The sequence below is a fragment of the Rattus norvegicus genome, chromosome 19, assembly GCF_036323735.1.
Source record: "Rattus norvegicus strain BN/NHsdMcwi chromosome 19, GRCr8, whole genome shotgun sequence".
In the NCBI taxonomy this organism is placed as follows: domain Eukaryota; kingdom Metazoa; phylum Chordata; class Mammalia; order Rodentia; family Muridae; genus Rattus; species Rattus norvegicus.
The window spans coordinates 11,647,900-11,675,183 of NC_086037.1; the positions used below are offsets into that span (position 1 = coordinate 11,647,900).

At 44.2% G+C, this 27,284-nt stretch overlaps 1 protein-coding gene and 1 long non-coding RNA gene across 7 annotated transcripts in view; one reads left to right on the top strand and one right to left on the bottom strand.

The window, feature by feature from the left end:
• The window catches only part of Large1 (LARGE xylosyl- and glucuronyltransferase 1), a 448,171-nt gene that overhangs the window by 38,896 nt on the left and 381,991 nt on the right, over nucleotides 1–27,284 (bottom strand). For 5 of the 6 annotated variants that reach the window (XM_063278109.1, XM_063278105.1, XM_063278108.1 and 2 more), the window contains one exon: nucleotides 15,129–15,284. The exons of the other annotated variant lie outside the window; for it this stretch is intronic. In XM_063278109.1, the coding sequence (XP_063134179.1) occupies nucleotides 15,129–15,284 (156 nt within the window). The remainder of the gene's footprint in view (nucleotides 1–15,128; nucleotides 15,285–27,284) is intronic. 6 annotated transcript variants of the gene reach the window in all.
• LOC134483692 (uncharacterized) lies at nucleotides 19,331–21,473 on the top strand. Its single transcript, XR_010060577.1, has 2 exons — nucleotides 19,331–19,763; nucleotides 21,238–21,473. It is a non-coding gene; the product is annotated as an uncharacterized LOC134483692 (long non-coding RNA).

Here is a 27,284-nt window from a genome sequence, read left to right on the forward strand (position 1 = left end):
GCTTCTATGTAATCCTCCTACTAGCCCCACAGGGTAGGGAGCCTCTGGGTCCTGCCTGCTTGATGAATGCTTTATCATCTGAAAGGTTCAGTCATGAGGTCAAGGTTACACGATCAGTGAACACAGCAGCTAGAACTGAACCTAGGGACATTTCCTCTGAGTTTGTGTAGGCACCAGGCCACTATCATGTAAGTCAAGTGCTCTCTGAGGCATTTTTTAGGTTTTTTTTTTTTTCTTTTATTGGGTAGTTTTCTTTATTTACATTTCAAATGTTATTTCCTTTCCTGGTTTCCCAGACATAAGCCTGTATCCCATCCCCCTCCTCTTCTTCTACAAGGGTGTTCCCCTCTCCATCCATCCCCCTTCCCACCCACTGACATTTTACTCATCCAGCTCAATGGTTTTGGGGCTATAGGACAGTGACATTCCACTGGAAGTTGTCCTTAGCAGAGTTATTTTGGCTTCCTCTTCCAGGTATTCTCAGTCCTAAGGAATAGCCACCCAAGGGCTGGGATTGATGGCACACCAAGGAGAGGAACTCCAGTTGGAGGCCAGTCTGGGCTACACAGTGAAACAGGATTTTAGAGGAAAAAAGTTAGGCTGCAATTAAATGATTAAGATGTCAACTGCTAAAGATGCTTTCCTTAAACTCCTGGGGAAAATATTTGGTGCCTTCAGACGCCATCTTTGCTTCTTAACTCTGGGTATCAACATATGCAAAGGATGTGAACTGCTATGGTGTTTCTATTGCGGCCAGGATGCACCCATGAAATCTCAACAGTAGGGCCAAGTAGACAATATCTGCAGACTGTCTGATCCACGTGCTCTTCTCTAAACACAGGTACCTGTGAGCAACGCTACAATAAATGTGGACTCAGAAGGTTTCGTATGCAACACACACACTCACACACACACAGAGACACTCACTCATACACACAGACAGACACACACAGACACACTTACACACAGACACACTCACACACACAGACACACACACACAGACACACACACACTCACACACACAGACACACACACTCACTCATACACACTCATACACACATACTCATTCATACACAGACACACACAGACACAAACACACACACACACTCACTCATACACACACTCATACACACACATACACACTCACTCACTCACACATACACAATCACACACACAGACACACACTCACTCATACACACTCATACACACACATACACAGACACTCACTCACACACAATCACACACACACACAAACAGAAACACTAAACTATCAAGCTCAACGGTAGTGCCCATCTGTGACCCCAGTGGTGGTGGAAGAGATTGGTGGATCCCTGAAGCTGTGCTCCAATGAGAGATTCTGTTTGAAAAGATGAAGGTAGAGAGTTATAGAGGATACCCATGTGTGCTCTTCTGGCAAACACGAGCTCACCCGTGGACACACACACATACACACACACATACACAGACACTCACTCACTCACACATACACAATCACACACACAGACACACACTCACTCATACACACTCATACACACACATACACAGACACTCACTCACACACAATCACACACACACACAAACAGAAACACTAAACTATCAAGCTCAACGGTAGTGCCCATCTGTGACCCCAGTGGTGGTGGAAGAGATTGGTGGATCCCTGAAGCTGTGCTCCAATGAGAGATTCTGTTTGAAAAGATGAAGGTAGAGAGTTATAGAGGATACCCATGTGTGCTCTTCTGGCAAACACGAGCTCACCCGTGGACACACACACACACACACACACACACACAGAGAGAGAGAGAGAGAGAGAGAGAGAGAGAGAGAGAGAGAGAGAGAGAGAGAGAGAGAAGAAATGTTGCCCCAGAGATTTGCTCAGAGAGCCTGGGGCACCACACTCATCTCCTGAAATCCCATCCAAGGCGCTCTCTCTTGTGGTTTCTAGGAAGCAGTTGAGCTTTATTGAGCCACAGAAACAGGGAAAGAAAAACCACTACCTCACGGTTACCTGCTGTGAGCATTAATCTGTATGTTGATGTCATTATGTGGGTGAAGCAGACCCAAGATAAAACGAGGCCTGTCATTGGACGAGAAGAAGAGGCGGGAAGAGAGGTTTTAGAAGGACAGCGAGAGGCAGAAGGGAACAAGAGAGACGACACAGAGGCAGACGTAAATGATCCTCAACGTGTATTTCTACACAGATACAGGTTGTTATGAATATTTAAGGGGTGATTTCTATAGGTCAATTTATCTTACTTAGGTGGGTGATTTATATCTTTATCATTCGGTTGTGAGTTTATTGTGAGGATGTATTATGGATTGAGAATTTAACATATAAATCTGATTGTTGGATTACAGCTTGTCGAGTCTCGATTTTATTGGGTAGCTGGAACCAGAGAGGTCACGGCTGGTAGAGAGCCACCAGGAGAGACACTAACCAGAGATAAATTATAGCTAGTTCCATATGGCCCCACGGGTGTCGGAACTAACACTAGAGACCAGCGAGGCAAGGTGACACGCTGGAACGGCTCACTGATTGCCTGGGTCTGAGGGTCCTTGGGGGCAGCATGCAGCCACTGAGATAAAGATAACCCACAGTACCATGTGACCCTATAGCCAGTGCTAGAGCAAGTTAAAAGGTTCCAGCCTTTTAAAATATTTTCCACAACATTAATCAACGAGTTCTGGTATCCAGAGCATTTTTACTCAGTAGCCCAAACCAAAAGCCACTTGCAGTCTTGCATGAGTGGAGGAGGCCACGCTTCAGTATGCTCAGGGAAAGTCGAGAAGAGCTAATTCTGCAGGCCCTGACTAGATTTGGCAGGGAGAGAAAAGGCGAGGGCACAGGTTCCTCTTTTCCAGATCCCAGTATTTACTTCTACATCACACACAATTAACAGGCTTATATTTATGTCAATCTCTAAGCTAGAAATGAACCTGCGGCCATTGTTTCTATTTTTCAATAGACCCTGTAGACTAGACGGAGAGGAATGGAAGCAAGTCAGAAATTGCCATTTTGTTTGTGGTTCTGGAACTGGAACCCAGGCGCTAGGCCAGCACTCTGCATTCTACCTCCCGGCTGCAGGCCAGTGTGATCACGAGTGCCCAGGGATTTGGGGGAAACAGGTGTTAGTGCATATTATTCTAAGCTTCCAACTTGTGTGACTTAGTTTCTTTGGTGTTGCTATTATAAAAGCCTCTGATAAAAATCTACCTAAGGGAGAACTGGTTTATTTTAGCTCCTACTTACAATTCATAAAGCTGAGGAAGTCGAGGTATCAGGGGCTCGAGGCAGCTGGTTACATGACATGCACGGTCAAGAGAAAGCAGTGAATTCCTGGTAATATTCCACTTGATTTCCTCAGTCTTACCGAACTCAGGATCCCCTGCCTATGGAATGGCACTAGTCATGGTGGGTGAGTCGTCTCACCTCAGGGCATGCTGTCAGGCCCATCTCCTACATGCTTCTTGGTTTTATTAAGTTGACAATACTAACCACCATACTGCCTAACTTACTTTGTCCTTTTCAGTCTAACAGGTTGATATATCTGATTCCATTTTACAGAGAATTACCCAAAAATAAATAAATAAGAGGATCACCATAAGCCCCACAGATTTTTCATGAGGCACTCATAAAAAGACAGAGCACTACCGGATGAGTATGCAGAAGCGACAACAGAAGCTAGGGACTCTGGGGCAGTGGACTCTGGACAAGGTGGGGCTGACCTGGAACCAAGAAGTCAGCTACAACAGGTAAGAGTGTACCTGGATATCTACCCACGGAATCTCCTAATCCCAGGCTCCTCCTCCTCTTCATCCCCTCCCCTGATTAAGCTACACTGATTTTTAAGGCCATAGAGATGAACATGTCCACAGAGAGTCACTGGTGAGGAGCCTTGCTCGGCCCATCCTAGGGCTGTAGGTGCTGTCCATGCTCGACTTAGTTGCGATCGTGTGACTGAAAAGCTGGTGTCATGCTTCTGGCTCAGCACTTTCTGGTTTTCCCCTGGGGTTTCTCTGGGGTACCGATGTTTCCACGAGAGCCATCTGCTCTGCTTTTCGGCAGTGCTGTACAGAATGATGTCAGAAAGCGTCTAGAGAATCTGTTTACATGTCTAACTTTTCAACTTCTAAGTGAACTACGGTGATGCTGCCTTTTCCTCCTAATAGGCTTAGTAACTGGGAATGGAGCTTCGCAGAGGGTCGGTCTTTCACCTTCAGGGCAGGATAAGCGTGGACCTGTGGGCCTTCATTTCAGAGACGATGTGATGTGAAATCTCAGAGGGGTTAGACAAAACGATGTCTCGGGTAAGAGTTTCCCAACACACAAGACGACTGCTTCTAGTTATAGGGCACCTCACCTTTTAGCCATCTAAATATGGCCTGCATGGATTAACCCAATGGCCATTTTCCAGGTGAGAAATCAGAAACTCAACGAGAGCTAGAGTTACACTCAAAGTCATAGAACTAGTCCAGGGCTAGATTTCCTGATCGCACACCCAAGAATCATTCTAGAAAAATGCACGTTTTGGTCAAACAACTTGTTACAGGATTTTTTGTTTTTTTGTTTGTTTTTTGTTTTTTGCCTTCCTGCCTCATCTATTCTTTCTTTTATTGGATTTTTTAAATTTACATTTTAAACATTATCCCATTTACTGGTTTCCCCTCCAGAAACCCACTATCCCATACCCTATCCCCCGACACATACCCTGCTTCTGTGAGGGTGCTCCCTCACCCACCCACCACTCCCCACCTTCCCACCCTGATATTCCCCTACACTGGGGCATTGAGCCTTGATAGGACCAAGGGCTTCTCCTCCCACTGATGCCCGACAAGACCATCCCCTGCTACAATTCGGATGGTGCCAGAGGTCCATCCCTGTGTTCTCTTGGGATGGTGGTTTAGTCCCTGGGAGCTCCGGTGGGGGGAGTGGGGGTCTGGTTGGTTGATATTGTTGTTCCCGTCTTATGAGCTTGTAAGCCCCTTCAGCTACCTTAGTCCTTTAGTCAAAAAGAGTGATTAAAAACCAGGTGATAAGCAGTCTTTTCATAGATATTCTGATGGAGAAAAAGTAAGACTGACCTCAGGAATTCAAGCTAGGGAGATGGCTCAGTGGGTAGCAAGCTTGCTACTATGAGAAACACATTATTTTTTTAAAAAGGGAGCTTGCCCGCCAAGGCTCAATACTCCATAAACCTTCTCCATCTTATACTTGTTTACTTAATCTCTAGATATTCTTGACATTTAAATCTCTCACACCAATTGGATAACTGGGTCAGATTACAATTTGAGCACCCACTAATGTGATGGGATGAATCCCAGTCACCACCTTTGCTTGGTGGTTTCTTTATATGACCCAACATTACTCTTCTCCTGTACAGTAAGCCCGAGGACCTGAATTCAGATCTTCAGTCCCCACATACAAAAATCCGGGAGTGTTTACATAATCTGTACCTTTAGTACTAGAAGATAGAGATAGTAGATCTCTGGATCTTATTGGCCAGCCATTGTAGCCAACTGGTGAGTACCTGTCTCAGTAAGACTCTATCTCAAAAGATAATTTGGGGGCACATCAAAGGACACATCAAAGTTGATGTGTTGGTGCTGGACACACACACACACCACCACCTACACACAAGCACAAACACAACACACATGCACACACGCTAACCTGCTCACATGCATACTTACTCATGCATACACATTCACATGCAAACACACATGTACATGCGTGCCCGCACTTGCCAATACACATGTACATGTGCACGCGAGCACACACACAGAGACACACACACAGACGCACACACATACACACACACAGACACACACATACACACACACAGACACTCACTCATACACACACACAGACACACACTCACACATATACACACACAGACACTCACACACACACTCATACACTCACACACACTCATACACCCACACTCACACACACTCATACACACTCACAGACACACACTCACACACTCACTCATACACACACTCACACAGACACGCACACTCACTCATACACACACACACTCACACAGACACTCACTCGTACACACAGACACACACACACTCACACACACAGACATGCACACTCACTCATACACACACACTCACACAGACATTCACTCATACACACAGGCACACACACACACACCACAAGTGCTATGAAGAAAAATAAGAAAGGGACTGTGGAAGACAGGTCATGCTATAAAGGAGTGGTGACTGGAGGATTTTTTTAAACAGTTGAAGGGACACTGATGATAAGGAATGAGAGCTTGATATCAGTTCTCACCCTGCCGCCACACTGTTCTGTCATTTTCACTTTCTAAACCTCTATTTCCTTCTCTAAATATGAAACCAGCAACGCATGCTTTGCAGGCCTTGGAGAGACATTTCGATCATCGTCACGCCATACTTAAATATTCAGCTGTCTCTACCTATATGGGGTCAGTATCATCCTGCTTTAGGGCTTTAGAGTTACGTAGATCTGGTTACAATACTGGTATTATCATTCAGAGTTGTGTGACTCCAATCTTCTCAGCGCTTCTTCCTGCGACACATGACTTACAAGGCATGTCATCATAGAGATTACAACTGTATTTCCCTCTCTCATTCCCTGAGGAAAATCTCAGCTCCCAAACATTAGCAGAATGTGGCTGGAGCTCCTAGAGGAACACAAATGGCTAGGGCCATTGCAATGACAAAGATTCAATCCTGGGATGCCCAGAAGGCTTGCATGCTTACACCATTGCTAGGAGACAGAAGCTGATGACCCAGAGTGCTGAGGTGGGAAGGGTATGCAGCCTGGGACCAAGTGGGTAGAGTGCAGTTATCAATTAGTGATGTCTGATATGCCTATAGGATTAAAAAAAATATAACTACTACCAACAACAAAAAACTGATCTGAAAGGCGCTGATGGCTGTTCACAATTGCATAAAAACTCCAACTCCACTGGTGTTGCATCCTCGGTTTTTTTCCTGTTTTGCAGATGTCTAATAAGTTTCATAATTAATTGTTAATAGCGGCTAACTTTTTACCATGAGTCCATCTGAAATAAAGACATATACAATTTTTTTTGGCTTCTCAGGAAATGAACCTAAAAAGATCTGTTCCTGAGGCTAATAAACTGAAAGTGACAGCTGTCAGAAAAGAATGTGCAGAGCTAGTAGCCATTGGTCCCAGGCCATTTTTCTGCCTGGATATATGGTGTCCTTCCTCATGGCAGGCCTCTGTTCATTTAAGCCTCCAAGGGCTTACCAAAAATTTATAAATAGACTTCAGTGTGCTTTAATTACTGAAGTAAAGGCATGCACTTTGTTGGGTTCCACTTAAACTGGTAGCACCTGGCTAGTTCAAGCATTTTTAAACCATGAGGTTCTGTCAGCAAACTCCCCTGGGTGGAACAAAGCCTTCTTGATAGGGGAGATCTATTATGTGTTCCAGTTCTTAGGGAGAGCATGCTGTGGACTGACAAGTGACAGGGAGACACACTATGCTCAGTGCACGGTTAGACTGCCTTAGCTCTCACTTCTCTGGAGAACAGGACTCAGACTGACAGGTTCCTTGTAGAGGGGCTGCTTCCAAACTAACAGGGAGTAGTGTTTCTCACCTAGAGAGGGCCCACAATGGAGGACCTGCTCTGGGGGTGGTGAGCTCCCTGTCTTTGGGTGATTTCAGCACGATGTCAGAGACTAGACTTTGAATAGGAAAGTGGGCAGAGAACAACTGGGATTCTTACCAGCTGGGTTCCGTGGAGCACCAGGGTTTGTGTATGGGCCTGAGGGGTGGGTGACCAGTGGAGTAGTGGGAGAGATGTGAAGGTAAAGAATTTTCATCTCCATTCATATTCCAGATAAGGAACCACAGATAGCCACGCATAGTATGAATCCCTGCATTATATTGTATTACGTAAATGAACTCACTGGACAGGAGTGGTTGTGCTTCATTAGCTGCTATCATTCAATATTCCTGGTGGAACCTGTTTTCTAAACCTGAGTGAATTGTAATTCCAGCAGTCCCCTAGCTGGAGACTGTGCTCGTTATAACCCAGTTCCTTGCTACTGAGGCACACCACTATGGTCGATGGTTTTATGTTGCCTCGACACAAGGTAGAGTCATTGAGAAGAGGGAGCTTCAATTGAGAAAGTGCCTCTCTAAGACTGGGCTGTGGGTAAGCCTATATGGCACTGTCTTACTTAGTGATTGATAGGGGAGGACTCAGGTCCTTGTGGGTGCTGCCCCCTCTGGGCTGGTAGACCTAGGTTCTGTATAAAAGCAGGAGAAGGAAGCCATGGGGAGCAAGCCAACAAGCAGCATTCCTTCACAGCCTCTGCATCAGCTCCTGCCTCTAAGCTCCTGACCCACTTGAATTCTATTCTACCTGCTTTCCATGAGCAATGATGGAAATATAAGCTAAAGAAAGCCTTTCCTCCCCAGATTGCTTCTGGTAGTAATGTTTCATCACAGCTATAGTAACTCTAATTAATATACCCTCGACTAACTCATTTATTTTATTATCTTATTTTTGGTTTGAGCATCAGGAACAACCAAAAGTGTTAATTAAGCCTAATGTCTAGTCACCTTAGTGACAGTCACCTTACTGCTAAAAGTGTCCCCTAGAAGTGTTAATTACACCTAATGTCTAGTCACCACAATGACAGTCACCTTAGACAGAAGGTACATCCCAATGCATGGTGTGTTCCTAAAAACCAAAATGTTGGATGCTGTTACAAGATTTAGCCAGGGAACACTCAGGAAAACATCTTGGTACCCATCGGTCAGATGGTAAACAGGGTTTACGAACATTCATGGGACTTTGCTGAGGTCATGTCTATTAAATGAAGGTTGCTCATCTCTAGAGAGCCAACACCCTTGTCATCACCATGTCAGAAACAGCTGAGCAGGCATAAACATGGCATCCTTTATAACCCATGCCTGCCTTGTCTCCACTGCTTCTTTGCACACAGCATTGTTGATTGGGTCAATAAAGACTGCAGAAGCCAATCACTGGGCGAAGGATAAGGTGGGATTTCCAGGCAGGACAGGAAGAGAAGGGGAAAGAGTGATTGGGCGTAGATGAGAGGCCCCTGTGGCTGAAGCTAAGGAGAATGGGGCAGGATATTCTTTGCCAAGCCTTTAAGTTATCTGGTCAGTTTTAAAATATAAAAGTCTCTAGTGTTTTCCTTCCTCCAGGCTAAAGGGAGCTCGGTGAGAGGGCTGTTGCTGGCACCCATCGAGTAGAGACCAGAGCAGCTTGGTGAGGCTAGCCATGGGGGCTGGGTAAGACAGCTGTTCCCAGCATGGGGAATAAAGGGAGCTTAGTGGAGACCTCAGGAAAGTGTTAACTAGCCATGGGGGCTGACTAGAGCACAGGTGAGCGGCTGCTACTGCTAGTGTCTAGCTGGAGCAAGCCTGTTTAATAAAACTACATGCAACACTCAGCCTTCAGATCTGAGCTCCTGGCCAAGTCTGGCGGTATAGACCTTCAATTCTAGTACTTGAGGAGCAAAAGGACCACATATTTAGGTCTAGCCTGGACTACCGAGTGAGCACGGAACCTAGCAGAACTTTAAATAAAATGAGAGTTAAAAAGCAGAGAGAAGGAGAGAGGGAGAGAGGGAGAGAAAGAAACTGAGGTACCATGGATGGCACTCTAGGTTCAATTACAAACACTGAGGAGAAAAGGTAAACATTCCCTTCAATAAGATGCTTTCTCTTAGTCCTGTGCTCCCTCAGACCACTCTCACCATGTACTACTTACTACTATCATGGACCACCACTTGTCATTCTGTGACATTCTCAAGCCTGTCTGCATTCTCCAGGAGACAAAGCACTGTGATAGACAAACTTAATCCTTCAGAGTCTCAGTAAGCATCTGCTGGGCGGCCGAAAGGTCTTGAGGCTTGCATAGTCTGCCGTGGGAACCATTCCCTTTGGGAACCAGAAGGTCAGATGAAGCAGAATTTGGCTCCTTCCTCCAGACACACAGCTGTCTGTTTACTGTGCCAGCTCTGATGGCCTCTTCCCAGAGTTTGAAGCATAGGCTTTGGACAGGACCTTGGATTTGACTCAGTCCCTTCGCCATGGTTTTTACCTCACCTTTGAGGCAGAGAACCAGGTGTTGGGCCTCCTACAGAACTTGGCACAGGGAGAGCAATGTTCACAGACTGCCACCCCCCACCCCCATCCATACAGCCTCTGTCACTACTGGATTCAGCCTGTAATTTAGTCAGAAAAGACACCTGTCTGGCAGGATTCAGGAACCTGCTGCCTTGATTCATGAGTACTAGGTATTCCTTTTCCTTGTCCTTAAAAGCTACAAATCCATCCAACTGAGTTCTCCATTCCTGCTGCTCCTGGCTAAGTTCAACCTCATTGTCATCTCTTCACCTGGCTGGAACACGGTCTCTGAGTGTCTCTTTTATTTTGTTCCCTGCATTGATTTCTCTCAAATGTAAAGGTGACTATACCCAGAAAATTATCAGGCTTTAGTTCAAATTCCCAACCCTGTCAGAAGTCCTTGTGCTGCGCCTTACAGGGCATCAAACAGTCGAATAGAAGCCACCAGCACAATGTTTTCTGACTCTGTCCCTTCCTCTTCACCTGCCTGCCCTCCTTTCTAACTGGCCCTTTATTCTCTCTATAATTGCGTATATATTCACTCCATGAACATTTATGCGCCAGGTTCTGTTCTAGGAGTGGGAATTCCAGGGAGAAAAGGTTCCAAATCTCCAACATAGACGCCTCAAAAACCAAATGGATTAGGTAATTGCAGATAGTAGTGTGTGTTCTGATAGAAAATGAGAGAGGTCACAAAACATGACTTAAGGGATTACTCTGGGCGGCCATTTAAATGAGATCATTTCAACATGCCAGGGAGGGACGAGGTATTCTAGCTGGTAGCAAAGCACACATGTACTGGTCTAACGGTGAGCTGGGGATAGAAAAGGAAACTGAGGCACATGGTATTTGGTGGGGATAGGCTAGGAGGCTGAGTTCTTAGAGGAGACTACTCAGACCTGGAAATCCTTACTCTCGGCCTCTCAAGGCCATTGTCTGGGCCCTGGCCTATGTTTGCATTTACTTATATATACAATGAGCATTATTGTACAATTATATATATAAGCACAGCCCCTGACTCTGAGAAAGGTAGAAAGTGACCCCTCCAACCCTCAGGATACACACAGGGGAAGGAGGGGCAGACAGCCTTTGAGGAACTCAAAGACTCTGAGAAGCCATGGATGCACATGACTGGTGGTGTAGACAACCACAGAAAGGAAATGAGGTAGAAGAGAGTTTTCACTGGTCATCTGGAAGAAAACTCCAGGCAGGCACCCAACCTTCAGTGGTGAGAACAAACTCTGATTTGAGCAAAAATAGAGGCCAAGGAAAATGGGGTGAACGGAAACAGAGTGCTTCTTAGAGCTCAAGGGTTTCAAGTGCTTCTGGGATCTCCTTCTCTGATACCTCAGTGAATTGTAGACACTGAGAAGGCCTCTAGGGGACGAGGGAGAAGAGCTAGAGCAAACAGTCACTTCACTGGGACTCAGAAGCATTGCGATCAGAGTAAGTCCATCAAAGGGCAGGAAGGCTCCTGACCATCCACAGAGTCTAGAAAGACTTCTCAGGACATCTAAGACAGCAAAAAGTGCCTTGCCAGTCTAAGAGGGAAATTCTAGATTACATACATTTTCACTTAGTTTATTTACAAAGGATGCTTTCCTAGCTCACATCCTTCCATCTGCTGTGTCCTCCTCTTTTTCCCACCCACTAGTCCCTCCTCTGTTTCCCAAACAGGCCCTGCCTCTGTGCTTTTGTACCAGGTACATCTTCTGCATGGACACACACACACACACACACATACACACACACACACACACACACACACACACACACACACACACACACACACACACATATATATCCTTTGCTTGACTACACCTGGCTTTACTGTCATTCAGGTTTCAATGTCAATTTTATCTTCTCATCTCAAGCTTGCTGTTCCCCAGAGAAAGAATCTGCCTGGCTTCTCATTAGCCATTGCTATATAGCACTAGATATAAGCTGATCATTTTTCCTTACAACTTGGGTGGTTATCAACTAGCTAGCTGTGTCTATCCTGCTAGGATACATCTATCCCGAGGGAGAGACCATTGTCTCTTCCTTCTTCTCCTCTACTGTCTGTCTTATTCATTTATTTTCATTTTAAGTAGATGAGCATTGGCTTGCATATATATGTGTGCACCACACGCTTATAGAGGCATAGAAGCCATAAGGGGCCATCAAATCCTCTGAAATTGGAATTACAGATGGTAGTGAGCCACATGTGAGTGCTGGACACTGAATGGCATCCTCTGAAAGTGCGACCAGTGCATTTGACCACTGAGCCATTTCTCTAGTTCCCCTTTCATCTAACCCTATGAGAATGAGAAGAAGACCTCTGTATACATTTCTATACTAAATGAATGAAACAGTTTCTTCTGTGTCTGACACTGAGACCAAGGAGAGACAGAATAAGCAGCATACAATTTCTAATCTAATACATAGCAAATGCTGACCTCTGGAGTGTATATGTCATTTCTTGCCCATTTTACAGTTGAGGAAATAGATATAGAGGCACAGGCTATATTGTTTGAGTCCATATAGGTAGATGTGGTGGTCTGAATAGGGATGACTCCCATAGACTCATGTGTCTGAATGCTTGTCACATAGCAAATGACAGTATTAGGGGATACTAGACAATATTAGGGGTGTTATTGTGGAGGCAGTCTTTGACATCTCAGATATGATCAAGTTATACCCAGTGTGGCTGAAAGACTTGTGCTGTTTGCAGAACAAGACATAGAACTCCCAATTCCTACTCTACCAACCCGTCTACATAATATTGCCATACCTCCTACCATGACAATAATGGATTAAAACTCTCAAACTATAAGCAGCTCCAGTGAAATGTTTACTTTTATAAGAGGATAATGGTAGACCTTGGACTCTGGCTCTGCACCCATTCCCACAATACTCAGAGGGAGCCCGACTCCCAGGTGCTCTGAAATGCCCAGGATCACAGGATCACAGAGGAGGCTTGACTCCCAGGAGATCTGACACAACTAGGAGCACGGAAGTTCTGACACACTCAAGATCACAGTTGAGGCCAAACATCTTCCCCAACACCCAGCATAACTGGGAACCCCATAGGAACCACGGAACCACAAACCTACACCCAGCTAGAGGCATGGGGTCCTTCCAGCTTGCACCAGAGCCTGGAGCAAACCCAGGGCTCTGGCTCCCTACCCACTCCAAGAACACCCTGAAAAATCTTGACTCCCAGGAACTCTGACACCACAGGATCTCAGGAGCTTGGTCACACCAGGATTTCAGGATTCCAAAGGCAGCTTGACTCTTAAGAGCTCTGATACATACAGAATCTCAGGATCATAGGATCCCGGAATCACAGGGTCATAAAGACAGCTGGACTCTGAGGAGAACTGACACAACCAGGATCAGAAGGACAGGCTCCTGTCAGAGACAGCAAGGGCAGGTAGCACTAGAGATAACCAGATATCAAGTTCAAGAACATAAGCAACAGAAACCAAGGCATCATTGGAACCCGGTTCTCCCACTAGAGCAAGTCTTGGATACCCCATCACACCAAAAAAAAAAAAAAAGCAAGACTGGGATTTAAAAACACATCTCATGATGAGGACAGAGGACTTTAGTAAGGACATGAATAACTCCCTTGAAGAAATACAGGAGAATACAGGTTAAAAAGGTAGAAGCCCTTAAAGAGGAAATACAACAATCCCTTAAAGAATTACAGGAAAATACAATCAAACAGTGAAAGAATTGAATGAAACAATCCAGGATCTAAAAATGGAAATAGAAACAATAAAGAAATCAGAAAGGGAGACGAACTTATGGGACACAATGAAAGCAGTGCTAAGAGGAAAACTCATAGCCCTGAGTGCCTCCAAAAAGAAACAGGAGAGAGCATACACTAGCACCTTAACAGCACACCTAAAAGCTCTAGAATAATAAGAAGCAAATACACCCAAGAGGAGTAGACATCAGAAAACAATCAAACTCAAGATGAAATCAACCATAGAAACATAAGAACTATACAACGAATCAAGAAAACCAGGAGCTGGTTCTTTGAGGAAATCAACAAAATAGATAAAACCTTAGCCAGCATAACTAGAGGGCACAGAGACAGTATCCAAATTAACAAAATTAGAAATGAAAAGGGAGACTAACAACTAAAATGGAGGAAATTAAAAAATACCAGATCCTACTACAAAAGCCTATATTCAACAAAACTGGAAAATCTGGAGGAAATGGACAATTTTCTAGACAGATCTCATGAACCAAAGTTAAATCAGGATCAGATAAACCATTTAAGCAGTCCTATAACCCCTAAAGAAATAGAAGCAGTTATTAAAAATCTCCCAACCAAAAAAAAGCCCAGGACCAGATGGGTTTAGCGCAGAATTCTATCAGACCTTCATAGAAGATATAATACCAATACTGTCCAAACTATTCCACAAAATAGAAACAGAAGGAACACTACCCAATTCCTTCTATGAAGGCACAATTATGCTTATACCTAAACCATACAAAGACCTAACAAAGAAAGAGAACTTCAGACCAATTTCCCTTAAGAGCTCTGATACATACAGAATCTCAGGATCATAGGATCCCGGAATCACAGGGTCATAAAGACAGCTGGACTCTGAGGAGAACTGACACAACCAGGATCAGAAGGACAGGCTCCTGTCAGAGACAGAGTCTCCTTCTGTGTCACCCTAAGCACAAACCAAGATGAATCATGGGTCCTTTGTAGATACCTTACCACTAAGTGCTTGGGAATTTCCTTGCCTTGAGACAGACATACATATCTGATGGTGTCTTCTGTTTGGAAGCTCACTCTGATCCACTCAGCTGAGCTCCTCCCATATCGAAAGTGATCCACAGGAAGTCACCAGATGATCCATTGGGCTATCGATTCTATGGCAGCAAAGGTGTCTTATTCCTCTGGGTCTAGCCCTGAGCTGAGTGTAGTACCCAACAAAGACCCAACATGACAAACGAGAGTATGGCCAATCTCCCCAAAGATCTATGGGACACTCACATTTTCACTGTTGACATCAGTCTCGCTGGGGCACCCAAACAGCTCCCGCCGCAAGAGGTTGCCATCATACTCCAAGAAGGTCAGGTAGAGGTTGCGGAAGAATTCCACATGTTTGTTCTTCACACGGAGCTTCTTGGGGGAGTTCCAGTGGATAACCTGGAGGGTGGCAAGGAGGCTATCAGATGGCAAGGGCTATACAACATGGCGTGGACTGGACAAAATAGGTGTGGGTCTGCAGTTCATTCCCTCCCTCATTTATTTTATGTCATTATCAGAGTGGTGGGGAACCAGTGCTGGGCATAGATCCAAGTCCGTCTGTGTTCTAAGCTGTCATTTAATCCTCAGGAAGTTCCCTTATTCTCTGTCACAGGAGCACCCACAGTTCCTTCATGTGCTGTATTAGACTTTCACCTCTGGGAACTTTCAGTTCTGCAACACAGAAGCTGGGACTTCAGGGATCAGAAACCTACTTGGTGATGCAGACAGTACAGAAAGACAACTGGGACCTGAGGAAGGACAGGCATTCTCTTCACTTCTTCTCTCTGCTCTTAATCACCACAGTGTTAACCATCTCCTGCCATTTCTGACTTATGTTTTATTACAGGGCCAATTCCGTAGCTTTTGCCTCATTACCGCTTCTAAAAATTAAATTCCCTGCTTAAATAATTGGGGCCAGGACTAAGTGCCAGTCTCATAGAACTGCTATGGAATGTGAACATGTGAAAACCTGGCACTGGGTAAGCTCTCGTAAAAATGTGGGTTCCCTCAGCATCTACAGTCTCCCACATTGAGAGATGTCTTGAAGCATGTCACCCTGGGAGCTGCCCATAGCATATTCATGGTCTGCCAACATGTAATCAGAAGGCAGAGTAGAGGGAAGGACATGGAAGACAGAACTATTAAGTACAAGTTCACAATAAGCCCCATGGTCCCTACTTCTCTGACCAGACAAGATGGGACACAGGAAGGTACACACTTGCTGAGTTTGTTGAAAAGAGAAAATATGAAAGGGATAAAATTGAGAAAAGTAAATGAGTATTTGGAATATTTAACCTATACTAAAACTATTCTAAATACTTTAGGTATTAATATTTACTGATACTTCTTCATACATATAATTCCTACTATTATGTTGTGACTAGAGACAATGAATTCGCTTTTAACAAATCAAGTCTGTGGGGCATCACTGTGAAGGGTACTCCTGTCCAGCAAGGTAAAGGGAGGCTCCAGAAGATTCTGTTTCCTCATGGTCTTACAAATTGGATTTAGCACTTTGCAACCCATGCCAAGACTTTGCTATCTCTGAACTGGATGTGGAGCGCTGCAAAGGCAGAAGGACTGCTGAGGTCCTCTGAGGTTGGGTGAAAGTGTCAGCAGATTTCAACAGTGCAGTAGGAGACAGAGAATGGGTCCAGGAAAAATTAATCTGCTGAAGGAAGGCAGGGCCAGGAAAGGGCTGGCTCCAGAGGGACTGTTCTATGATGGTGGCTCCCATGACTGGTCACATTCCCAGAGTCTACAGAAGACACCAAGAAAGACCCAGCCTTGACATTGAGTGAGAATAAGAGGTAGACCCACAGCCTGTATGGGACGCCTGAAAGGGCTCAGGGACCTTGGGCTGAGTGCTAAAATGTATCCCCAGAAGGGAGCTGTATCCTGAAAGCTCAGTAACAGGTTTGCATTTGCTGGTACTGTAACTTGAAAACATTTCCCAAAATTTATGTGTTGACAGCTTAAGACACGGGTTCTTTAAGAGGGGACTGAGACAAGAGAGCAAATGCCTTTGTGGAGGGACAGGCATATGATAACAGGAGTTTGCTTCTTTCCTAACCCTTTCCCTTTCCTACCTTTCTACCTCTGCCTTGGACTAAGACAGCATTAACACCCTGGCCAGAGGCAGCCCCCCCCCCCTCCGCCAGTCTCCAGCACACTGTTATAGCAGCATTAAACACACAGAACAGTTGACTCTCTAGACTCCTACAATCACTGGAACAACAAACAAAGAAGGGTAAACAGTCCAAGGCACCTGCCCAAGGCCACCCGATTAGTGGAAGTCATATTGCTAAGCCTCACTTCTGGGCTACAAAGAACAGAAGTTAGGTCGTTACAACTTCCTTTTTCTTGCTTTGATGGCAGAGGAAAGACATAGTCCCAATTTTCTCCTTTGCAGTTCTCAATGGCCTCACTCTTGGGTTATAATAGAGTATTATCTAATGGTCCATATTCTCCTATTTCCCTACAGTCCTATTAAAGTTCCTCTAGCCTCCAAAACGAAGGCATTAGGAGACAGGGTCTTTGGGGTGCTTAGGTTGTAGGAGGAATCAGGGTCTTTATCCAAGAGGATCCAAGGGCAACCTGGACTCTTCCATTACATATGGACACATTCAGAAAGTGCTATCGGTGAACCAGGAAGTGGGCTTTTACCAGATACTGAATCTTTCTCCATCTGGAACTTGGAAGCCTCCAAAATGATGAGAAATGAATGTAGATTGGTTGTACACTAGCCAATGGTTCTGCACAGCATAAGACATTGCAGGTCAGCTACTTTCTCATCTCCCCTGCATGCTGAAATCTGACTATAGAGAGTCTGTAATAGGGCCCAGAGCCTGACAGCTGGAGATGGGTCAAGATGGCCTGGCTCCTTCTGTCTTTTCTTTTGAAGGTGTAGATAGGGGATTTCCTTTGACTCTGGCTATAACTCTCCAAAGCCTCCTACCTCCTTCATGGCCTTGTTATATAATACAAAGTATGGCTAATTTAAGTTGCATTTCCCAACTTCCACCTATAACCAGAAACTGCACAGTACGACCTGCTACAAGTACTGTGGCCCTCAGCTGGGCTATAGACTTCATTGGACTCCACTCTCTTCCTGAAACCTTCATTTCCTTAATTGCAGAATAAGGACGAGTCGGCCTAACAAAGAAGCATGTGGATCTGCTTAAGGCCCTCTAATTCTATATTTTATCTTTGTTGCCTTGGTTCCTTCTAGGTGGCTCCCTAGTCTTTGCTGCCCAAGATGCTTCTGTGCAGCCTGTCCAGGGCTCACAATCTGGTTGATTTTCCTTCTGCAGCTCTAAGTCTGATAATGGCGATGCTCCCTCCCCTTCCTTCTAGTTCCTAGCCCACACAAATTCAAAGGTCTGGCCTGAGTCTACCTGCCCACCCATTGGCTGTTGTCTCTTTATTATGTGATCAAAAACCAACAGGGACAAGGAACTTCACCATTTGGACACTTAAGATTCCTGATTTCGGGGGCTAGATTAATTGAAAGCATTAGAACTAATCCCCAACACCACCCATTCTAACTTACAAGCAAATGTTTTAGTGACTCCTCCCCTAGCCCAGTCATTTTAACAAGAAACTAGGACCCAGACTAGCACATCAAGCTGTACAGTGTCACACAGCAGGGCTAGAGAGGTGTATGGGCCAACTTCTATTTCCTGGGTCACTGCTTCTCTACTAATCAACGTTCAAAACTCTGACACATTGAATCAGAATTCCTGCTGCTGATGTTTTTAATCATGACTCTCTGCCTAGTAAGAAATGTCATTTCCAGGTCTGTTGATGGACAGAAGTACTATCCCTACTGGCATTGAGGTAGCAATCCCCAAGACTGACAGTAAAGAATGTGTCTGCGAATAGATTTTTATGTGAGACTGGTGAACAGAATCGAATCTACAAGGACTGCTATGAGAACCTGCCATAACTCATTCCCATTTCTAAGGCACATTAACACTGCAGTCAGAATATCAATGGTGATTATAATAGTTTGCTATTCACACGATTTGATACTTGTTGTGTGTCAAAGATTGCTTCAAATGCTTCACTTGTCACAACTCATTTGTTCGACCATACTTCTGCAAGATGCCTGCCGTCCTAATTATGCCCTGTGAGCGTTAATATCGTCAGTTTGACAGAATTTATAATCACATGGGAAACAAATCGCTGAGCATGCCAGTAAGAATTGGCTGAAGTGAAAGATTCACCCTTGTCCTGGGCAGCATCACTCCATTGGTTGGAATCCAGGATCAAATAAAACGGGTAAAGTGAGTTGAGCATTCGCATTGATCTCTCTCTGCTTCCTGACTGCAGACATAATGTGACCAACCACCCTAACACTCCTGCTACAGTGGGGTTTATTTGGTCATAATGTACTATAACCTCAAAGTGTGAGTCAAAGTAAATCCCTCCTTTCTTATGTTGCTTGTAAGATATTTTTGCCAGACCAATGAGAAAAGTAACTATTATATACTCCACTCAGGTAAGGAAAGTTTAGATCATTTTTCTTCCTATTTGATCAGAAATTAGGATAAAAAAAGAAGACTGGAATTCGAGCAGACAGAAAAGCTATGAAGGCCTATTCTTTATTATCTGCCTGGAGATTAGAGAAGATGAGGGGATTAGAAGTATTTCCTTTCCTACCCGTGGGACACACCTGAGCTTGCAGGTAACTGAGGTTTTGCAGATGAGCTTCCATTAGCTTTCATCAGAGAGGCAGCAGGCAGTTGTCAGGTAGGCTGCTGAAGCATGGAGGTTAAAGGATATGACATCATTGGATCTGAGACACCTTTAAAGGCTGAGGAAACATGCTGATTTGTCCTTGGACTCTAGTGAGCAAGGAAGAACTGGCTGAAAGTGAGTATTGTCCAGGAAACTCAAACAGCATTTGGGAAGGGAGGAGTCAAGGTGAGCAAAGGGGACATGAGAGTCCCATCATCATTCAGGGCCCGGAACACGTTCTCAGTGTTCTGTGGGAAGAATCTAGCCTATACTGTTGCTTGATGTACTTAAACCGGGGAGAGCTTATAAAAGTCATTCATGGGGTACACTAACTGAGAAAAGTCAGACGGTGAATGCAGTCAACAGGTGACAAATATGTGCTCCAAGATACAGAGACATGGAGCGCTGGAAAGCGGGTGTCTGAAGGAAGACTTCCAGGACTCTGCATGCTTCACAAAGTAATAGCATACTGTGTCCTTACCATCAGTTAAGCTTGATACCATCAGCTCCCACTTACGGCATTTCTGGTGTCTCTTCACGTTATCTTTCATGACTCAGTGGCTTCAAAGATTTGCCCTTCCTTATAACATCCTTCCTTCTTTAGTATGTGTCCGTCTGTTGTCTTTCAAGCATTAGTGCAGATATACCTCTTCTGTAACCTTTTTGTGAGTGTCCCTGACCGAGGGGTCCTTCATAGCACATCTCCCTTTCTATCCCACTCTGCATTCCTTGTAGAACACAATGTTACAAATGCTCAGAAAAGATCATGAGCCATTTAAGGTTTGAGATAATCTTGGAGGATCCCAGACTATGATTTCCTGGATACTCTTGCAGCTCTGGGTGTCAACAGATCCATCATCCTCTATAACCTTAGGTATGAAAGCATTTGATCTCCTAAAGGTTAAGATAAACAGGTGATATCTTCCCACTCTACCCACCTTTCTATCATAAATAGAAACATAACAACTCAGACTGTGACAGTTGTTGTGTGATCAGGATGGACAGATCAACACATGGCTGACCTTTGAAGCAAGTTCTATAACTGCATGCTCTACTGCTTTTAAGCAAAAAGCCAAACTCTTTATTTTAAGCCATTGCAAATTTGGTATTCTGATGGCTATTGTAAGCTTACCTACAACAACACTGGGGGACAGATGCTGGGCCATTCTCAGTGTTCCACAGATTGGAGCGTTTCTCCATTAGAGAACTTGTTGCACACTCTTATAATTGTTTGTTTACATGCCTGCACCTGGCAGTATTGGAAAGTGAATATCTAGGCTGGCAGGGAGCACGACTTATTATTCTTCCCAAGTGACACACACCCCGGAATCGTTAGCATTAAATAGCTGCCCTTTGGTTTCAGAATGGAAATCATGGTGGTGACATTCTCGATAAGCATGTACACATGCTGTCTGTCTACAGTAAATCAGCTGTAAAGGCCCCATCAATGAGCTCTTGAGAATGCAGAAACACCTTTTAGTGTCTAAGGGCGAAATAGCTCATCATTTTTTTCCTATCAGGGAGTTTAACCTCCTTCTGTTATCTGGTTGCTGGCATTTGAAAGAGAAGGGCAATGTTTTCACAAGTCCTTTCTCCTTGTCATCTTCAGGATTAAGATTCATGATGGAAAAGTGGGACCGAATTGGACTAGATGCCACACTCAATCCACTCTCATCTGCTGTGTTAACTGCATCAAGATACCAGATATCATGGAGGCACTCCTCATCTGCACCTGGGACTAACTTCAACTCCCTTCAACTCCCAGGTCAGAAGTGCTGCAGTGACAGACAGAGAGATGATGAATTGTAGATGATAATGTGGTCATATAAAGGATTACTACTTAGAGACTCGGTAGTGTTTGTTTCTGGCATGTCTGTTTCTAGAGTAGAGTGGCATATGAGTCCACAGATCAAGTGACCGAGACTCACCGTCAGTGTGTATGAGACCACCCAGTTAGCTCTGGGCCTGGATGACAAAAACAACCTCCCATCTCTTGGGGTTGTGATTTAGTTTTCTTGTCTCTCTCTTCAACTTCAGAATTCCATGCTCCCTCACCTTGAGACTCTAGGACTAACACCGCATTCAGTTAATGCAAATATTTTGGGGAGTGGAATAGCTTTTTCCATTTTTTTTTTTACTACATTAACTTTAAACGACCCACGCAGACAGTAAGATAAAAACTCTCTGCTTTCCCTTTTCCTTTCCCATACAATTTTTCACTGTTTTGTCTTCGAATTTCATTATGTTTTTTAAATTGATAGACTAATAGGGTGTGGTCCGAACACTTTTCATCTCAGTACTTAGGAGGCAGACCTCTGGGAGTCGAGGCCAGGCTGGTCTGCATAGAGATTTCCAGGTTAGCCAAGGAGGGTGATATAGTACAGACCTTGTCAGAAAACGAAAACAAGCAAAAGCAAACCAGAAAGCTTCCTAACGGATCACTCATTGTGGAACCTGGTGAGGTACCTTGAACAACTCTCATCCTCCTGCTTTTTCCTACCACAGCAAGATGACTTCACTGCTGGAAATCAATCCAAATCCCCACGAGAGCGGTTGTGCCAGCTGGAATCTGGGAACTTGGGATCCCACTAATGTGGTAGAAACGTCCGCTCTCAGCACAAAGATAAATTGCCCCATTCAACATAACCGATTACTCAGCCAGGGTATGTGCCAGGATCCAGGGCCTACCCGATTTCTTTGTCTTATATTAATGTACAGTGATACGAATTTGTACGGAAACAGGTCATCTTAGAGATATTTTAGTGCTGCAACCCACAGGAACTTAGCACGGCACCACAGCCTGAAGGGCCCTCATTTGCCTAGGGCCCTACCTACCACTCTCGCCAGCTTCCTCATTTCTTGGACACTGTCACCTTCTACCGTCTGTGCTCATTCATGCTATTTCTGCATGTGTAGAAGTCCCCTTTCTTATCTGGATTCTGAAAAGTACTATTCTCACGTTGTGAGACTATTCTCACATTGGCTGTAAAACTTTTCGAGAGCAGGAGCAAATCCTCAAACTTGTCTATAGCTTCAGAGTGACTGGGCATGGTCAGCACCTTGGACAGTGCTCACCAGTGTAAGTCCCTGGGGGTTTGCCACACTGAACTTTGTACTGTGGCTTTCTCCCCTAGAGACCAGCTTCTAGAACCCAACTGTGGCTCAAAAGCAAACATAGGGTCATGGAACTGAATATGAAAGCGGAAAAACATTTTTTAGTAGGTTTTTGACTGTACAGTGACCAGAACAATTAAGTTCTGCCCAATGCCTGGCAGTGGACTTAGCTTTGTGTCTTGGTTCTAAATACCCATGAGTCCCACTTTGCCCTGTCATACCACCCCAGAATGTAAAAGTAATGAATGGTACCTAATCCTTGGCTCAAATTCATGGATATTATATGTCATGAACTGCTTGTGGCATTTTACTGTACATATAAATATTTTGGTTCTCATAGAAAACGGTGGCTTAAATGACTATAAAGATTAAAAAATATTATTCTATCATTGTTCCTCAGCATGTAAATATCTAATTAGTATAGATTTGAATTGTGTTATGGTAGATTGCTTGACTTTGAAAAATATAATATATTTATATTAAATATATTTATAACTAATATACATATATATCAAGGAATTTGAGAGGGAATGAGGGAACATGGGAATAGCTGAAGGGGACAAATGATATAAATATAACATGTATATATAAAAGTCTCAAAGAATTTAAAAATATTTTTAAAAAAATGGTGTTTTAGTTGCTGACTGAAGCTTCATAAAGAAGTGTTGAATTCTGGCTTGCTATTGGCACAGAATTTCTACTAGTTCCTGGAATGGCTTTAAGTGCATTTCTGTATTTGGACACTCTGTATTTGTGTGGAGAGGAGTTTTCAGCATCCGGAATCAGAAGACCAAAATATTTATCAGTTATGAAAAACATCAAAATGTCCTGCATCCTGTATTATCACAGGATAACACAGAATCCTGTGTATTCAGTCCCAACTAAAACGTAAAAATAAATAAGCACATACATCTAGTTAAAATGCAAATTTTATATTTAATAACTGATAAACTTATATACGTCAAAGAAGCATTTAAAAGCAGTGAATTTCCACATAACCCGTGATTAGAAGTTGTTTGCTTTGCACGCCTACTTCTGAAGTAGTCTGGAGCTCTAGATGCTTCTGCTGCTGGTCGTCAGTTACAGTTAGCGGTCCAACCAGTGTTCCCTGGCTTTGACTACTCTCCTCCCCTTTTTGATTGACTGTAAACCTAGAATCCACTTGAGTTATAGTAATTTCCAGAAGGTAGCTCTTTGACTCCTCCCCTTTGCCCAACCTGCTTGCTTTTGAAGCCCTCTAAGGTGGAGAATCAAAGCTTCCCTCATGTGGGTCCTTGGTTAGTGTGTCAGGGTTCAGCCACCAAAGACTGTTTCTTCAACCATGTTCTTCCTCAAGGAGCACAGCTCTATGTAGGCAGTTTGTCCCACATTGGCTTTCAAGGTACCTGTCCCACAAGGCGGTCTGCTTATTACAGAGACCTCGCTGTGCTGAGACAGAGGATAGACGGCAAATGGCAGGAATGATATCAACCAGGTTCCTGATTGCAGGGTTATAGAGACCATAGGCCATTCAGAGGTCCTAGAGCTCTGCTTCCCCGGCCCATCCCCAGGATCCCTCCACTTTAAAGGAACTGCCATCAAGAGCTCCTTACACTCTTTATATAGACCCTGGTGACATGCTGGAGTACGGTACGTTTCCTAGGTGCACCACTGTCTCTCTAAGAATGATGCTGACATTTCTAGAGCTAACTGCTTCCAAGTTCTACCAGCTGTGTGTCAAAGCCACGGCAGAGAGCCTATGTCATCAGAACCCAGGGAGTTAGGTGCCAGAAATTACCAGAACAGATGGGGGTTGACAGCCAAAGAACATTTGCTTACATCATCCAAGTCCTATCTGCTTAGAGTGCCATTTAAACATGTGCTAGGGCGCATGACACCCATTTCAGACACTTGTTCAAACAGGCCACCAACCTGTTTGTCTACCCTTGGGTGACTCACTTCCTCTCTCAGGGTGCTTCCTTTCCTATACGTGAAACGAGAGTTGTGACAAATGGATGGGAAGAAATGTGTTGATATTTCTTCCCTCGGCTGGCTGAAAAGTATTTCAACAGTGATGTTTTTTGAAAAGGTATTTCTGAATAATAAGACAAGTGGGTTTTCTATATAGCTCCAAGCTGTCATGATTGCACTGTGTGCCATCTTCGTGACTTTTAAATACTTATGCAAAATAATGACTGTTTTCCCATTGGCCCAGGTAAGGAGATATTATTAGACTAGGGTAAGGAACTCAGTGACACACCGTGGAGCTAGATACTCTCTCCTGAACCAGCTGTGTTTTCTTCCTCCATCCATACTAATCCTCCCGAGTCAACCCTGGCGTCCATCATCCTTATTACCTTCTCTCCGGATTCCCCTGCCTCATTTTTCACGACTGTCTGCCTGATAGTGACATGTCTGATATGCTAATGTCCACTGGTCTCTCTTCTTCCTCGAAAGATGTGGAAGCTGATGCATCTCTAAGTGTTACAAAACGTCTTCAAACTTGAGTATGGGCTACTTTCTTACGCAGATGCTATGCATTTCCTTGGCAAAAATATTTCGCTCTCCCACATACACATCACAGTTTCTTTTGGTGATTCTTTTCTGCATCTGTGCTTTCCTTTCTGATGCACTCCATTCCCTGCTTATTAAATGAATCAGGATCTACCATTCACATTCTGGGTCTGTTGCTCGAAATTAAAATGTTCTCTCGGGGAGGCAATGTTGAATGAGGTGTCTTTTTCGTAAGTTGGCCCTTGAACGCCATTTACTCCGAAGACGGTTCGCAGTAAAAAGTCTAACAGGATAGTCCTGGAAGATTATCATCTCTAGTTTATTTTCTAAAGTATATGTTATTTTATGCAGATGGGCGTTCTGCTTGCGTGGTTGCATACTCTGTGTGTGCAGTGTCCACTGAGGCCAGACAAGGGCATCAGACTCCACAAAAAATGGAGTTATAGAGAATTGTGAGCTGCCATGTGGGTGCTGGTTATTGAACTGAGGTCCTCTGGAAGGACATGGGGATGGGTCTCCAGCCCCATCATGTCCTAATCAATGGGGATGGCTTCTTATCATTGTTTTAAAGTGGGCTTGGATCTCAGAATGAACTTTTTATTCTCCCAAGTGCTAGAATTTTGGGTGTGTACACCATGAATTTGTCTGATGCTGGATTGAATCTAGAGCTTTGCACTCTACCAAATCAACGTGTTTGCTTTGGAAAATATTTTCAGGTAAAAACCTAGACCTGTGTTAGAGGAAAGAACTCTCCTTCTGAGGTCAGAAAAGGGAGAAGTGGACTCTCAGCTTTGTCTATTTAGCTGATAGGTGTAAGAAATGACGGACTCTGTAAGATCCAGAATCTCATGACTAGAGTCCTTTCATTTGGCTGTAAGTGAAGTCACTCCTAGAATGCCATTCCTATCTAATCTAGTCAGAAGTCTCCATTCACCTTTTGAGGTTGAAACCATGTCTGCCAGATTGCTTAGAAAAGCACTTTCTGTTTACCTAAAAGGAGACAGCACATGCTACAGAGAACCCTGCTGTGATCACATGACCTATGGCTTGCCCACCCACCATCAACTTCACTAACTTCATTCATATTTGGATTTCCATTCTTGCTCGTATGGCCCTACATCTGTTAGCTTTAGGGGCACCAACAGGGCAGGAATGGTGGTTTGTATAGGATATGAGAGAAAGACAGAAAGGACAGTTTGGGGCTAACTAGGGGAGGGCAGAAGCTGAGGAAAGAATAGGGTTGAGGATCACATTTCTGACTGTATGAGCCCTTTCTCTTCCTTTAAAAAACAATTATTTATCATTAACTTGTATACGGAGGAGTGTGTTTATAATACATGTGTATGAGCCTGGGGCTGCTCACGGCACAGCGCAAATGAAGATGTCAGAGGAAAACCACTGGGAGTCAGTCTCTCTGTCAGGTGGGGAAGGTGGACTGAAAGCAAGTCTTTAGGTTGAGAACAAACCAAAAAATAATGGCTTCTACTTTACAGAGAACATAACTGAACCCAGGGGATAGCAAGTGATTCATTCAACTAGGTGAGCTGGTAAGAACTGAAACTGTCATCAAAATCTACAGAATTGCCAGTTCTAAACACTTGGGCACTTCTGTTTCTGCCATGAAAACACTTTTCCTGTTTGAAATTTTCTGAAGGAAGGTGTCAGCCTGAAGGTCTTTGCTGACACTCAGGGTGGACAAAATGTACAAGGCCAGGAGGTTTATTCAAGTAGGACACGAGGGGGTTTCTGCTGTAACGTACTGAATCAATGCTAGCAGGAACCAAGATATCCCAAAGAGACTCTTGTTTCCTTCCCATTAGTTATGCGGCTATTCGAATTTTGGTCCTCGATGTCTCATCAGGAATTTCATGCTGGCAAGAGAAAAGGCTGGGGGCTCAGTACCAGCTGGAGGGGGTACTTTCTCCTAATAAAAATCTCACGAAGTTCTGACAACCTCTTGTACTACCCAGCAGGGAAGCCTGGGGCCCAGCCCATGATGATAGGAGAGACCACACCTTGAATAGGACTGATAAAGTCATGTATAATCTT